The following is a 15,499-nucleotide window of genomic DNA, read 5'->3' as shown; positions in this document are numbered from 1 at the left end:
TGACACTTGGCCCTATTAATTTTTTCCAGTAGCAGGACGTACCAACGTGCGCTAACTCACGCACCAGTGTACTTTCGCGTGTATTCGCAAAGTGTGGGTGTGCATTCGAATTGTATTTTTTTAATACTCGTGTATGCGTGTGCTCTCGGTAAATGAATTTTGTGAACAGGTGCGGTGATATGAAAATTGCAATCAGGTGGGGTCGAGATCGGAGTCAGGTAATCCCGTGATAGTAGAGTTTGAACAGTATGGAATGGAAATTGGATGATTAGGAAGGAGGACAAAGGAAAGGATGTAATATAATTTTTTTTTTTTTTAATTTACTCTGCTTGGTAGCAAAAGTTGATTAAATATTACTTAGTATACGCCTAATGTATGGAAATAGAAATGGGAGCCATCAATTTTTGGTTTTGGATAATTGATTTTTGTCCTAGATTAAATGATATCAGTATTTGTCACGTATGAACATAATGCTTTATCTCCTGAAATTGCTTGCTAATGAAATATTGGTCGAAAATTGAAAGGATAACGCGAAAGAGCAAAAAATAAATTGTGGCCCGAGACTCAGCATTGAGTTTTCAGCAGAACGCATTAGCTGTATCATTAAGTTAATCAAATGATCATTATATCATCGGGCAATTCAGGTGATGGAGCTTCCTTGGACGAACGGACCGCCGATACAGCGAGACTGTTTTTGCTCGAACCGCTCGCTGCCGATGAATTTCAAGTCCAAGACCAACATAGTCGAGGTGCACTTTGTCGTGCACGCGATGGGTGCCCTCGACGACTACAACAATCTGTACTTTGAGGGCACTTGGGACTTTTTGAAATCCGAGCAGTGCCTGCAGAAGAGACGCGTGCGAGGCCCCTCCGGGGAAATCAAGAGCCGTCCGCTCGTTGACGACGACGAGGACGAGGAGGGGGTAATATATCAGACCCTAATTCTCTCTATGTTTTACCTTTGTTGTATTTTTTACATTTCTATTATTTTTCTTCATCAGTTGTACTTACTCACGCGTGTTTTTCACTTAATGGTTTTCCAGGCAAAAACGTAAAAGCCTGACAACAATCTTATTCCAATTCCAAAGTAGATAAACTCAAGTTTCAGTCAGACTCGTGATTCCGGCTTATAAAAAAAAAAAAAATCAATGACATGCCCGTAAGACATGTTATTAAGGACTTGTCGTTTCAGCAGCTGCGGTACTGCCAAGACCACCCGTGGCTTATCGAGCCGGGCCCCGACCAGTACCTCTACGTAAAAGTGCCGGGCAAAATAGCATCGAATCGCACAAAGTGCGGGACAAAGAACCGCATAGTCGTGCACACTGCCGGTGAATTGAACGTGGCCGTCTGCCCAAAGCCAGCGTCAGCCGATCGGTACAGTACGGTCGAAGTGTTCAGTGACGGCTGGACCGTCAGCGACAACGATATGATGGTAGCGGCGAATCGCGACATCTCCCGGAGCATCGCAGTCGAGTATATTGTCAAGGAGGAGGATGAATACGTCGTCACCTGGCTCGAGCTCACCAGACGGTATAGCACTGCACTCGTTGTACACCGTACCACTTTTTGACAAAAATAAAAATACATTATCTCCTGTGTCCGTAGCAGGCCATCGGTGTCGTCGGCGCTCTCGGGATTACGGCTGGGCTATGACTGCGAGCAGCGCTGCCCGGAGCTCGACGCGTGCATTAACGCCTCGCTTTGGTGCGACGGTACAAGCCATTGTCCCACCGGCTACGACGAGGCCCTGTCCCACTGCTCGATTCTTCTGAAGCTGCCGCCCCTGCACCTCGGGCTCCTAGCCTTGGGCTGCCTCACGATTAGCACCCTCTTCTGCGTCGTCTCGTGGCGCGCCTGTCGCGATGGTCACGGGGCCCGCTCGCTCTCCCAGCACCGGCTTAAGAGCATATCCTCCGAGACGGCTATTATCGACGGCAAGGAGGTCATCTGCTGACACAGCGAGAGTTCTGTGCGATACGTCGAGATCGACCGCGTCACCACTGTGTGACGACGATCCCTGGGTTTTTCATTGGCTGGTGATTGCGACGATATGGTTTTCCGTGGGACTTGGGCTGAGGGGATTTCGAGGAGACGAGCCGGAAAAGCTGAAGAACGAGGTGTCTGAGATGCAGGTGAGCCATCCGAGTGTATGATAATGATTGCATTGGATGGCTGGATTTTTCTTTGTTTACCTCAATAATTTAGCGAAACGACTGTCATGATAAATGTGTTTCCACCATAGTTTTGGTACTTGATTTTGAGAGCTAGTGCTCAGCTTGAACAGTTAACAAGTTCCATACTGACTGTAATTTTTGTCCATATCTTTTCAAATACTTTCAAAAAGATTGAGTCTTCAGTAAATTCACAAGACTATATCCGCAGCGGTTTTCACTTATGCATTAATTGTGATTCTGGACGAATCAATGAACTCTGTTAATTTTTTTTTTATAAGCTATGGTAACTTGCTTTGGCTATTTCTTAGTCAGGCCCCTTACGGAAGAAACGTCAGCTTCAATCGAAGAAAACACGACATTCATCTTTCGAGATGCCTTAATTTTGTCAATTAATTTCATTTCAGAATGGCAATAGTCCTAGGAGCCTGGAAAATCGCTACCAACCAATCAAAGTTCCAATACTCGACGTGACGTGCAGAGCTCGCATAAGCCTGAGCTGAAAACCGAGAAGACGACGAACGATATCTGCCGAGACGGTCAACGATATGCTGCAGGCTGATCGGACTCGTCAATTAGTATTATAGACATGCGTTGCTCCTTTGAGCAGAACAATAATTCAGATTTTGTAAATTAATTTTTATAGGTGACTCCCCACTGTGTCGGACGAGCAAGAAAGTGAGGTTTATTTTTTAGAAATAGTTTGAGCATAAACTTTTCGTTGTCTAAGGTTTTTCGGTTCAAACGCGAACTCCATGCTGCTCATATTTCATTTGTTTGATTGGGATTACTTGTTATACATTCTGTGATTATTGTGAGGAAACTCAGCTCTAGATCACTTTAAATCGTACGACCATTTTTTTTTTTTTTTTTTTTTTATCTTACGATAAAAAAGTAATAAAAGCCCGATACTAATCCAAAGATAAAAGAGTAATAAATTAATAAATAGATAACACTCCTATACGAATGTACTGTAATAATGTAATTACTAGAATTTAATATTAATAATAGGTAGATGAAAAACTTATGTGATATAACTAATGAAGCGACAATTGACAATTAATGAATATTATAATATTCAATAATAATTATTACACACACTGTTTCTTCTTACGGAGCTGTGCTCCGGAATTGTTGGTCCACCGATGTACTCGACGATATTGTTATTGTAAAATGTTGAGAAGTAATTTTTTTTAGAGCTTCCTTTTATGGTGTACACATTGATAAGTTAACTATGTATAGTGTGTAACAACGATAACATTATCGACGATTAGTAATCGGGCACGTACACCTTGTTAATATTTGTAAATAATTTAATGTACTTTACTATGATAAAATCACTAAGCCGTGGCTATACTCGGCGTACTTTGCGTACTTTCATATTATTGTCTATGTCTTTTTGTTTGTATCTGTTACTAAATTATTTTTAAATTTGATTCATTCTAAAGAATAATGATAACTTAAGATTTTATATACATGGGTACTTTTTAAAACTTAATTTTTATTGTATGAAAGTTATGCAATGAGGTCGCTGATGAACTACTAGTCTGTAAAATAAGAAAAAAGAAAACAACGTACAGGAAGACTAAGCATTTATCAATTATCAACAGTTGTGAAAACTATGTGTGACTCACGAAAAGGTTTTTCAAAATTTAAATATTTTTAAATGCATGCTCACAAACAAACACATACTACTCATTAACATTAAATTGTACACAAAAACTGAAAAAATTTCTGTGTCTGGGTTTTAGAAATTGTATTGGAGAAAAAATTAAATAACCTGAGACACCACCAATAAGCATAAGCCATTGACAGTGCATGTGCAATAATCTAGAAAAATTCTCATCAATAATCGCAGTAGAATTATTATTTGTTGCGCTTCTCCGTCGTTTACTCCCAAATATAAATTTTTTTATAAAAATCAACTATCGAAGTAACAAGACAAATTTAAAAACTCTTTTCAGGTATGAGTGTATTATAATTTAATTTAAATAATTGAGTTTATAGAAATTTTTTTAATTGCTTTGTTTGATAATAATTCATTAATTAAGACTTTGATTTTTGGGACCAAACTTTTCAAAAAAGACTTATTACAAGTGAGTGCCAAATAATGACTACAGTGTTAATTTTTTATGTACAATAATAATGAGTTTGTTCTTTGTACTAAATACATAATAATGTAAAATGACTTATAATTAATATCGTCCATAACTTTCAATCGTACAATGTAATTGTTGTCCAAAAAAAAAGTTAAAAATGTTCTTAAGTTGATACTGAGGTCAAATTTTATCGTTGAAAAAAAATCAAGAATAAAATCTAATTAAATATAACTATTAAGGATACTGTAATGTTTTTTATTAATATTGTATCTGAATTTTTATTATTTTCTGAACTATTGGGTACAGTAATTTTTATACAGTATATGCAACAAGGAGTTTAAGATTAACAAGACGATTCAAAAAAGAAATTATCCTAAAATTCAAATCAAGCATAATTTTGATGCTGCAAACATTTACCTTACGTGTTAAGGCATCTTTTTCACAAAAAAAAATAATAATAAATAAATAAATAAAAATAATTAATAAATTATACTTATGTTTACAAGCTTAAGACTGAAAAATTTTCTTCTATTTAGCTCATTTTCTGAATGACATTTTGATTAAATTTTTCTCGAATTTTGTTCCAAGCGACACGTGTTCATGTGCACTGCAAACAAAAAAAATAGGGAAAAAAAGTAGAGTACGGTCATGTACTGTTGGAAAGTTTGCAGGACTGTTAAACGAAAGAGACAAAAATCAAAGTGATACACGTATCGTTGTTTGAGTAACAAGCCGTCATGTTCAGTTTGAAATGAAAAAAAGCATGCTAAAAGGACTTTTATACGTACACTCTCCTGCACACACCATCAAAAAAAAAAAAAAAAAAATGGTACGTATCTACATGAAACAATTGCGCATCTGTACAAAGGTCTCTGTTACGCAAACCATCTGACCTGGAAAAACTCTCGGCTTTAATTAGACACTTTCGACAGATCAAACAAGCCCGCTGGCCCGCAGCTGGTGGTCTTTGATTTTTTTTCCTCTTCCTTAACTTTTCTCTACTTCATGCTGTTTTTAGTTTCCACTCAATGCAGACATCTGTATGACTCTTCGATAGTTGATTGACTTTAAAATGGTACACCCCAATGTTTATTCATCATTTGTTTGGTTAAGTTTATACTTTAACTTATTTTTCGAATTTACTGTATCATACGTTTGTGAACAATAGTTTAATTACACAAACTTTATGCAAATTTCACTAAAGCATATAAAAAAATAGTTAAAAAATAGTTTTTTTTATCATCTGACACAATATTTCTTATCCTTTTTGTTTTAATTCAAACTTAAAAAAAGTTTTGTAAAAAATGATGTGAAAACGTATTGGTTTATGTGCAGCTCTAAGTATAAATTGTGCTATTAACAATAACTTATTTAAATGCGAAAAAAATAAATACAGCCATCGAATGTTCGATAAGCATAACACTGTCAATGTTTTTTTTAATGATTGGTATTGTATGCATTTTTTCATAAACGAAGAGAAAACTGTTGTTGCAAAAATGAAAATTTGTACGTCAAAAAAAAAAAAGAAGAAATTGTAACACTTAAGCTATTTAACGGTATTTATGCATTGCAGCCCTGAATAAAATATTTGGAAATTATCTTAAAAAATTCATTTTCTTGCACTACAGATTTCCCAATTGTTTACCATTAAGTAAGCAAACAAACATTCAAATAAAAAAGTCACTAATTTTATTTTTTCAAACTGTAAAATACTGCTATCTAAAATTATCCATTCCAAAAGGGGTACTTTCATACATTTTAAAATCATGCGAGTAGTTGTGAAGCTTATAATTTAAATTTTAAACTATTTAAAAATTTAAGAGCCAATAAGTTATTATTTATTTTATTTCTACATGTCAAAATAACTACTAGCACAAAACTTGTTAACTTAAGTCTGAAGTATCACTTTGATAACTATTGATCAAAATTTATACATGGTTTCAATCAAAAATCCTGAGCAAACGAAACAACAATAATAATAAGAAAAACATTAGAGCTACGTAATCGAATACTTTGCTGAGGTTTTAAAATTGTGAATCATAGCGACGATCTTTAGTGCGATATCTCTTTTTATCCTATTTGATGATACTGTGTGTACGACCAACAAAAGTACATATAAATTTTAATGAAAGAGCATTAGCTCGACTGTTTAATCGAATGATAAAAGCACAAAATTAAAAAAAATAATTGTACTGCCATTGAAGATAAAGTTTCTGTGACTGTTTCGTATTTTACTTTTCCATCGAATACAGTTGTTAAAAGAGTAAAACCAAAAAGATCAGAGAATTGAGTTAATTACATTTTTTTACGATAAAATTTAGTGAAGGCTACATCTCCTCGAATGGAAAATATTTTTCAGAAATTTGAAAGATTTTACCCATCTTTTTTAGTACAGTAAAAATAAAAATTTTAACTTTTTTAGAGTCGAATATTTTATCAAAGTTGGATGACAAATCTCGCTTTTATCTTGTAAGTTTTTTCTTATAATAAGAAGAACTTAAAACTAACCGACTGACTCAATCAATTACAAATATTTCACTTGAGTAGATGAGAGTTCATAAGCTCATGAGCTGTAGTTCAAAGTTGTAAAAATAACTTAAAATTGCAGTTACTCAAATATACTGTACATCAAGTTAGTCTGGAAAACTGAGAATCAGTCCGGAGCAACGTATTTATGTGGATTTCAAACTCTTTTGAAGACTGCCAACTATTTATAATAAAAAAATTTCTAACTTATACATTTAGTTATTTGCTAAGAAATGATGATGCTGGAGAGAGCTGTACATAGATTGTTTTGAAGTAAAAATATATCCTTTTTTAAAAAAAAATTGAATACATTTTAAAATTCATCTCAAAGCAAAATTTCCCCTTTATTGCATTGCATTTTTTAAACTTATATTATATGCACTGCAGGAATTACTAAAGCATTTAGTAGACCAAAAAACTGGATTAAGGTAGCACAGGGTAGAAAAGAATGACCTGAATGTGTGCAACTTAGTAGACTAAAAAGCTGCCCATCAAGATTAAAATTACCATCACGTTGATTGGACTTTACTTCAAGACATGTACAATTAGCTCGTAATTAAAAAAATGTCTACGATTACGTGTTGGAAATTGGTAAAGATTAAGTTGTAGTATAACACTGCAGTAAAATAAATAAGAAATTTCAAAAATAGTTGCTTGAATAAAATTAAGCTCACGTAAATGTGGATACGATGGATCGTGTCGAGATGGTCAGGAGATCAACTGACAATAACACACGCAGGCACAAAAGTGCACGTGCGTGCACACAGAGATATACATAGACACATTTGTAATGAGATATACCAAAATAAGAAAAGAAAATCTCGTTTAATTGATATCATGTAAAGAAACTCGTGCAATAGAAAATGTTGACGTGCGAAGAATAAATCTTATGTACCATGCTGTAGGTACAATAACAGAAAAATGTATGAATGCCATTTTGACAAGTCCAGGGAATACTGTATTTCATTTTGCTTTTCTATAGGTTTGTTGTTCATTATAAAACGATGAGTGATATTTGAACATTTTTGAAGAATAAAATAAAGTGCAGCATCCTTGTAATATGTGGGCGCTTGCAATAAGGTTCGATAATAATCCTTGATCTCATAAAAGTACTGTTTACTTAAATTGGAATGAAATTCAGACACTGCCCTTTGTACTTTTTTAATGGACAATTAAGTAATTTTCAACATTAATTTAGTATTACACGTCCAATTTTATGTAAAAACATTTGATTCTGCAGTCAAGAAAAATTCAAAGTATCATGAAGCGCAATAACATCAGTTACCATTAATGTATCAATGAATTTTTTTAAATCTGGACATGAATTGCTGATAATGCTCGAGTGTCGCAAAAAATCACCACACATGCTCACACAACACGCATAGTTACTAATTAACACTATCGACGATTATACACATATACTATAAACGTATTATACATTAACGATTATCGATTTAAAATATCAAGTATATGCAACGTTTTTAATAAATTATTTTGAAGATTGATCAGACTCTTTTTCTTTATTATCTACACATTGTTCTGTTACACAAAAAGTTTTTATTCGAAAATTAGCTGCTGCAGATTTTGATTCTAACAATGACACTTTCAATAAATTTCTTTTTACAAAATATTAAAGATATTTTGTAACTCAACGATTCTTGTACAAAATTGTGTGTAAGGAATAAGCAGTTAATGCTATATTTATGCTACCTACTTTGTCATCCACTATCGATACGTTTTGTTGATTGGCATTTCTACAAACAAGGTATCATATTAATTCATATTTTATCATTTGAGAAAAATAATTATACTTACGAATTGTACAAAATAAGAACTACATAATTGTCGCTGGTTAAAAATGCTGTAAATGCAATTGTATCAAAATTACTTTTGGCTTCTATTCTAATTGAAGAAAGAGACACAAATTTACTAAAATGGGTCATAGCATAATACATGGGTTGTTTGTAAAATGTGTCATTTTCTGAATCAACAATTATCAGTGCATCGATGTAGTTGCCAACCCAGTTAGGACCTCCTTTTATATCCAGAGCTAAGTTCCAATCTACCCAACCAGAAACCCAATGATTGATGTTCTGCAAGAAAAAGAATAAGACGATAGAAAACTTACCGTTTAAAAATTTTTTAGTATAAAAAAATCAGAAAAGTATACTTGAATTAATTTTAGTATTAATCTTTCAGCCCTAGACCATGAACCTAGATCTACTTTTATCATTTCCCAAGGACGATTGCCTAATTTAAATAAAATTTAAAATTAAAATCAATACATTACTGCAAAAACAAATCCTGTTGTCAAACTAATGAAAAAACATAATTAACTTAACTACAGAAAATTCAGTACTTATGATAAACTTATCAGGAATCATCATATGAGTTATATCGAGCGTGAATGGTGGAATGAATTCATCCAAATACCAGTGGACAGCAAGGCCTTTTACATACTTTAAAGTATTTCTATAAAAAATTGCCATAACGCCTGCATATATAGGTAGGGTGAATCTTTGGTCATCTATGATGAGAATAGATGTGCTGTTGCTAATGGACTTCTGTAAAGAAGGTCCTAAATATTCAACAACCCATGTTGATAAAGAACACGGGGTCCACAGCATTGTATTGATGTAGCTAAGGGGATTTAATATGGCCAGTGGCTCGTTTCCAGTCGAGACAGCCCACATATTGAAACCATGCTTTTGGTATTCTTCTAAAAACTTGATTATGTAGTTGGCGTAGGTCTGATAGTACTCATCAAGTAACCATCCTAAAAAAATTATAAAAACATACTTGAATTGTTATTTTGAGCTTATGACTGAACATTATTGAATCTGAAAGTGCTAAATTTATTATGACGTTAAGTACCCAACCCATTATACTTCTTGTTGCTTTTCATCCAGGGTGGAGCAGTCCAAGGAGTTGCCAAGAAGCGTATTGAAGGATTTAATTCTTTGGCCCGTTTCATTAATGGCATTTTATATAAAAAGTCTTCATCGACCAGTTTAAAATATTTCAGCTCTTTATCTCCAGAAGTATCATCATAAGTGTACGCACGTGTCGAAAAATCAGTACCTGCTATTGGTATGCGACCAATATTGTACTTACTACCATCTTTTCCAAAGTAAGATCTATAAACAAAAGATGTGATCATCAAGATTTCAATTTAAGTCCCAAAACATTATGAATTTTATGAATTTTAGACTAAAACGTAATTTTTCAACGCGTAAACATTTTATTTTTCAAAAGGTATCTGGTGTACTGGTATGCTGTTCTGATGAAAAAAGAATAATAATAAAATTAAAACTCTTTTATTTAAAAATACACATAAAAATCGTACCTCATTAGATTATCCTGGGATTTTTCGCTAAGTTTTTTAATATTAATACCAGCTGCATCAGTGATAGCTCCTCCAAAACCTTTCATATTTTGATATCGGATGTTGGAATTAATTTTTATTACGTGATTATTTTCACACTTGTTTGCAATTTTTCCCATAAAACGATTTAATCGTAGTCCAGACTTGCTCGTAACATACCAAATGAATTCACCAGTAGTTATCAGTTTTGGATCAGAGTAAAAATCACAATAGGTTGAGTTACATTTACAAACGATGCTTTCACCTCCAAAATTGATTGGTTCACAACTTTGAGAGTAGACTAAAAAATAATTATTTTATAAAATGTACCCTTGTTGGCATGGATTTATGACTAAACTTACATGGTTACCTGAAACGTGTGATGATATAAAAATTATTGTAATGTATCCTAACATTTTAATATTTTTCTTGACAAAACTAAGCTTTGTTAGTTAAAACTATCATGCAACTCATTTTCTCATTCTTTTAAAATACAAAAATTATTACACATTACGTGAAAACTACGGCGAAAGAGACTGTGGTAGACGGTCGCTTACTGGACTTATTTTTGTGTCACACACGAGGCATGCATAATATTTTATCATTACCAAGTATTTAAAAAAATACCGTAATGCTTCCCAAGCTCATTAAAATATTGTTATCAAAATATTTAAGAACCGACTGCAAAAAGTTTTACGCAAGTTGTTGAAAAAGTCGTCGTTATCTATTTTCGCTATTAACAGAGTGACACTCAAGCAGCTCAACGAATTAAATGTTTGAAATTTACCACTTAACTTTATTAAGGCAAATAAGTCAAGATTAAAAAAAATAAGTTAATCTTCATCTGTTGTAATATTTAATTTACTTTACTTTATTTTGTTGTTTTTAAATACCTGGTGCATAATAATCTCTAGAAATTTTAAATTATTTTTACTCAAAATTTGTCCAACTCTTTTACAGTTGTACTTCATATAAACAACAAAAATTTTATAGACTTTAAAATAGGTTTGTTTTTACATTTAATGAGATAGGAGTTACAGTAATAATCACAGCCATCTTGCAACTCGGGAAAAAAAATTTCTCTTGTACAGAGTGCCCATAATAAAAAGTTTTAAATTGGGGTATAAAAGATGCCATGGTAAAGTAATATAAAAAAAATTACTACGAATTCTAGTTTAACGGTAAAACTTTTCTTAACCTGTTCTAGCTCAGACACGTCGTTAGAGTAAGCTATTATTAATTTAATTGATAAAAAAAATTTCAATGGACAGATGCAATACAATTACCAATAACCTAATAGTTTCTCGAAATGTATAAAAATTTATAACTGGTTTTTTAGATTCACAGCATGTATTTACAATTTCCTTCCTTAAAATTTTTTTCCTTAAGAATACAGCTCACTGAAAGTCATTAATTTTTTACTATTTTGGTCTTGGCAAATTGGTAAAAACGATTTTCACGTAGAGTAGTGGTTAATAAATAAAAAGCATTTTACATAAATAATAACTTTATTATACAAGTAAAAAATTACTTTCTATTTAAATTGTACAAAAGTAAATATGATTAACGATTTTATAACAGTATTAATGTACAAAAATATTTCTCTAAGAAAAATCATTAATTAAATAAATATGTTAACAAAACAAAGAAAAGTACAATACACATTTACTTCATATTTTTACTAATTTTTGTATAAAATGGTATGAATAGAAGCTGGGGGGAGCACCAAATTTATACTTCCCACTTTTTTATCAGATATGGTGACACTCTTCTTTTTATCGCTCCTAGAATGTAAACTAAGTTATTTTTGCGTCTTCAGTTTGAAGTAAAGTTAAAAATTAAAATGAAAAACTTACGTATTGTACAATAGAGCTACTATTTCACCATTTGTGGTTTTAAAAGCTGTAGATAAAACTATATCATCTGATGAGCTTGTATTGATTCTAACCGAGGATCGTGGCACAAATTTACTGAAATGTGCAAAGGCATAAAACATGGGTTGCTTGTAGAATACATCTTTGTCTGGATCAACAATTATAAATGCATCTACAAAATTATTGACCCAATTCGGTCCTCCTTGCTTATCCAGAGCCAGATTCCAATCAATCCAGCCAACAATCCAATGGTTAAAATTCTAGTACAAATAAAAATCCAAAAATACATCAATCAAGTAAAGTTTTACATGGTTAAATTTCAACAGCAAAGTATGTATTTCAATTACTTCAAATAATTTTTTGACCAATTGTTCTGCTCGTGACCAAGATCCCAAAATAACTTTAGGATTCTCATCACGACCAGCACCTGCAAAAAAATTTTTATAAAAAATTTTTTTTATAATTTAAAAATGATTAACATAACATTAGTTATATAAAGTTAAAGTGTTTGTATTTTTTTTTACCTATACATGATTCTGTCATCAAAATATATTTATCAGGAACTTGTTCATGTGTATAATCAAGAGGTGCAGGCGAAATAACGTAATCGGCATACCAATGCACAGCAATGCCTGTTACGTACTTCATACTCTCTGGATATTTGTTTATAATCGCAGAGATATAGTATGCCAATGCCAGTCTTTGATCGTCATACAGTAACACTCCCGTATTGTTAAAGCGGGACTTTTTTAAAGTCGGCCCTAAATTATTTACAACCCACTTAGCTTCGGCTGCAGGTGACCAGTACATGCTATTAATATTACTGTTTGGTACTAAAGGAGTTAGTGGCTCATTTCCAGTTGAAAGAGTCCACATATCAAATCCATTCTTTTTATACTCTTCCAAAAATCTAATAATATAATCTGCATAAACTTGATAGTAATCTTCCAATAAGTAATCTGTGAATCAGAAATTTAATGTTAATAAAATTTTTAAAAATTGAAAATTTTTCTATTTTTTTTTCTTTTAAATAGTTATGATGATGTAGGTCAATGTGCTAAATAACTAATTATGCTTAAATATTTATTTAACAAATCTGATGATGAATAATTTTTTTTTGTATTTTTAATATTTTTTTTGTTTCATTTTTAATAATTACCTATTTTAGATATTTACAATGAAAGACTGATATTTTATTTTATTCCAAATTTAGATTTGATTGATTTTTGTAAAATATAAATTTATGATATCTTTATGAGAGTATCCTTTTTTAAGATAGCTAGAAATGTATATTATACTTGCTGCTTATTCTTACCAAAGTTATTATATTGATCGTGTTTTTTCATCCAAGGAGGAGCAGACCAAGCAGATGTCTCGAAACGTAACGATGGACTGAGCTCTAAAGCTTGCTTCATTAATGGCATTTTATAAACAAAATCTTCCTTAGCTAACATAAAGTTTTCAAGTTCAGTATCACCAGGATTGTCATCATAAGTGTAAGGACGCGTAGAAAAATCAGTTCCAGCTATTGGTACGCGTCCAAGGTTATACTTAATCCCATCATTACTGAAGTAAGATCTAGATCATTGATATCAGTTATGACAAAGTTTGATAAATGAATTATTATGAAAAATTGTATAAGTTGTAGTATTAAAAATTGGGGACTATAAGATTCTAGTATTCAAGTATACGTTACTTCATTATATGATCTTGACATCCTTTACTAAGCTTTTTAATATTAATTCCTGCTGAATCTGTGAATGCTCCACCGAAGCCTTCTATACTTTGATGCTGAGTATTAGAATCAATTTTTATGTTGTAGGTATTTTCAGCGTGATTTGAAATGATTCCACCAAAGCGCTTTAATCGTTCACCACTTTTACTCGAAACATACCAAATAAACTCGCCTTTTTTGGGCGATGCAGGATCAGAGTAATAATCACAATATGTAGAGTTACACTGACACACTGTAGAATCACTTCCAAAATCTACTGGTATACAATCTTGAGCTAACACTAAAATTTTATCAATATTAAAGAGTTAAATGTTTTATTCTGTTAAAAATATTTCTTTCACCTTAAATAATAGCATAAATATAATAGTACAAAATAATTTTACCTATTAATATCACCGAAAAAATAGTTCCAATAAACTTGAACATCATGAAAGTTTTAAACAATCTGTACCTAATTACTATTTTTCATCTTACAAAATCTTGCTACTCAGTGTAATTAGTCAAAAAATTAATATTATTGAATGATTTTGTTTTTATAATTTTATAATTTGAAACTTAAAATATCAAGTAGAATATCGATCACCGATTAAATAAATATGCTTCTGGTAGGATACAGAATTGATTCAATGAGTTGTGTAAAGAAATATTTGTTGAAGCAACAATAAATATTGAAGTGGGGCAAACCGGGCCAGTGTCATCCTTTTATGTGTTCCTCTATCTAATAGCATAAATACTCTTAAGTCATGAAATAATTCATTTAATAAACAAGTTACGCAGTAACACCTTTAAATGAAAAAAAAAGTTATGAAAGCGTATTCATGTGATAATTTTAAAATTGATGTAACATATTTACATAATACCACTTATTTTTGCCTTATTTAATAAGAAAACCAATTATACAACTTCTAGAGTTTTTATACTTTTTTCTTAGCAATTAAAAATAATTAAATATTTAATTTCGATGTATTACATAACGTAACATGCGTTTATTTTAAATAACGAATAGCACAAATGTAAACAGCAGTATTTACTAATAACTGATAAGATATAAATATAATGTTACTAATACTTAGTTCAGATTTTGCTCGAACATTACATTTTTATATTTTGCTTTTAAAATAAAAAATTGGACGTATAATACGTGTTTATATCTAACCTGAACAGAATTCGAGTTTGTAGCATTGTTTAAAGAAATCCGAGTTTTAAGGTGGTCTTTAAAAAAATTTTTAACTCTGTGACTGCCTTTAAAGCAAAGCCAAGCTTTTTTGAGTTTCCACAAAGAATCTGACATTACTGTAGATTTAAGAGGGTTGTCGAGAAATTTTTATTGTTCCCGAAAAATTATTAAAAAATTAGTATATACTACGGTACTCAAAATAACCCATTTAAATTTCAGAAGGCCTAGCTTTACAGTTTTAAAAATATTAAATCGCAAATTCTTGTGATTATACAGAGGCTTTTATAGAAAGGTCGTAGCAAAATTTTTGTTACGACCACATTTTTTCTTGTTGCTTCGTAAATTTTTAAAGAATATTATGAAAAAAGAATAAGTTGAATTTAGTAATGATTAAGATTTTTGTAATAATATTGATTTGTAAGTTTTACTGCTATACTTTGTCAAGCTCTGTTATGGTCTTTAGAGTAAATTCGGTTTCTATCGTATCGTTCAAAAATACATCGTGACTTAACTCTTAATCATCTCCACACATAATACTGCTCGGTAGTTG

The 15,499-nt window shown here is 31.8% G+C and overlaps 3 protein-coding genes across 3 annotated transcripts in view; 1 reads left to right on the top strand and 2 right to left on the bottom strand.

Annotated features, from left to right (window-relative positions):
- Positions 1 to 1,996, top strand: part of LOC106637106 (uncharacterized) — a 95,028-nt gene extending 93,032 nt beyond the window's left edge. The window contains exons 12-14 of the mRNA XM_023389809.2: positions 645 to 923; positions 1,196 to 1,533; positions 1,612 to 1,996. Coding sequence (XP_023245577.2) covers positions 645 to 923; positions 1,196 to 1,533; positions 1,612 to 1,957 — 963 coding nt within the window. The 3' untranslated portion in view covers positions 1,958 to 1,996. The remainder of the gene's footprint in view (positions 1 to 644; positions 924 to 1,195; positions 1,534 to 1,611) is intronic.
- A 6,314-nt stretch (positions 1,997 to 8,310) lies between these two features.
- Positions 8,311 to 10,674, bottom strand: LOC106637060 (lysosomal acid glucosylceramidase-like). Its single transcript, XM_089596099.1, has 7 exons — positions 10,671 to 10,674; positions 10,146 to 10,464; positions 9,674 to 9,936; positions 9,144 to 9,575; positions 8,970 to 9,052; positions 8,615 to 8,892; positions 8,311 to 8,553 (listed from the first exon to the last, which is right to left on the bottom strand). The coding sequence occupies exons 1-7, from the start codon at positions 10,672 to 10,674 to the stop codon at positions 8,448 to 8,450; spliced, it is 1,485 nt and encodes a 494-aa protein (XP_089452225.1). The 3' UTR covers positions 8,311 to 8,447.
- Positions 10,675 to 11,844: 1,170 nt separating this feature from the next.
- On the bottom strand, positions 11,845 to 14,433 carry LOC111642959 (lysosomal acid glucosylceramidase-like). The gene is made up of 7 exons (XM_089596098.1): positions 14,156 to 14,433; positions 13,734 to 14,052; positions 13,353 to 13,615; positions 12,562 to 12,996; positions 12,385 to 12,464; positions 12,020 to 12,297; positions 11,845 to 11,947 (listed from the first exon to the last, which is right to left on the bottom strand). The coding sequence occupies exons 1-7, from the start codon at positions 14,199 to 14,201 to the stop codon at positions 11,845 to 11,847; spliced, it is 1,524 nt and encodes a 507-aa protein (XP_089452224.1). The 5' UTR covers positions 14,202 to 14,433.
- Between the last annotated feature and the right edge of the window lie 1,066 nt (positions 14,434 to 15,499).

The sequence above is a fragment of the Copidosoma floridanum genome, unplaced genomic scaffold (genome assembly GCF_036245765.1).
Source record: "Copidosoma floridanum isolate Cflo_tuat_1 unplaced genomic scaffold, Cflo_Japanese_pri ptg000029l, whole genome shotgun sequence".
Lineage (NCBI taxonomy): Eukaryota > Metazoa > Arthropoda > Insecta > Hymenoptera > Encyrtidae > Copidosoma > Copidosoma floridanum.
This window is presented reverse-complemented; position numbering and strand designations above follow the sequence as displayed.

Bases quoted from the DNA above. Each gene is read 5' to 3' on its own strand.
- LOC106637060 (XM_089596099.1), bottom strand. The intron at 9,937-10,145 runs GTACGATTTTTA...TTTTGTTTATAG, and splicing joins TCCCAGGATAATCTAATGAG to ATCTTACTTTGGAAAAGATG. The intron at 9,576-9,673 runs GTACTTAACGTC...TAATTTTTTTAG, and splicing joins CAAGAAGTATAATGGGTTGG to GATGGTTACTTGATGAGTAC.
- LOC111642959 (XM_089596098.1), bottom strand. From the start codon at position 14,201: ATGATGTTCAAGTTTATTGGAACTATTTTTTCGGTGATATTAATAG. The intron at 14,053-14,155 runs GTAAAATTATTT...ATAAAATTTTAG, and splicing joins TTTTTCGGTGATATTAATAG to TGTTAGCTCAAGATTGTATA. The intron at 11,948-12,019 runs GTAAGTTTTTCA...TTTACATTCTAG, and splicing joins GTAGCTCTATTGTACAATAC to GAGCGATAAAAAGAAGAGTG.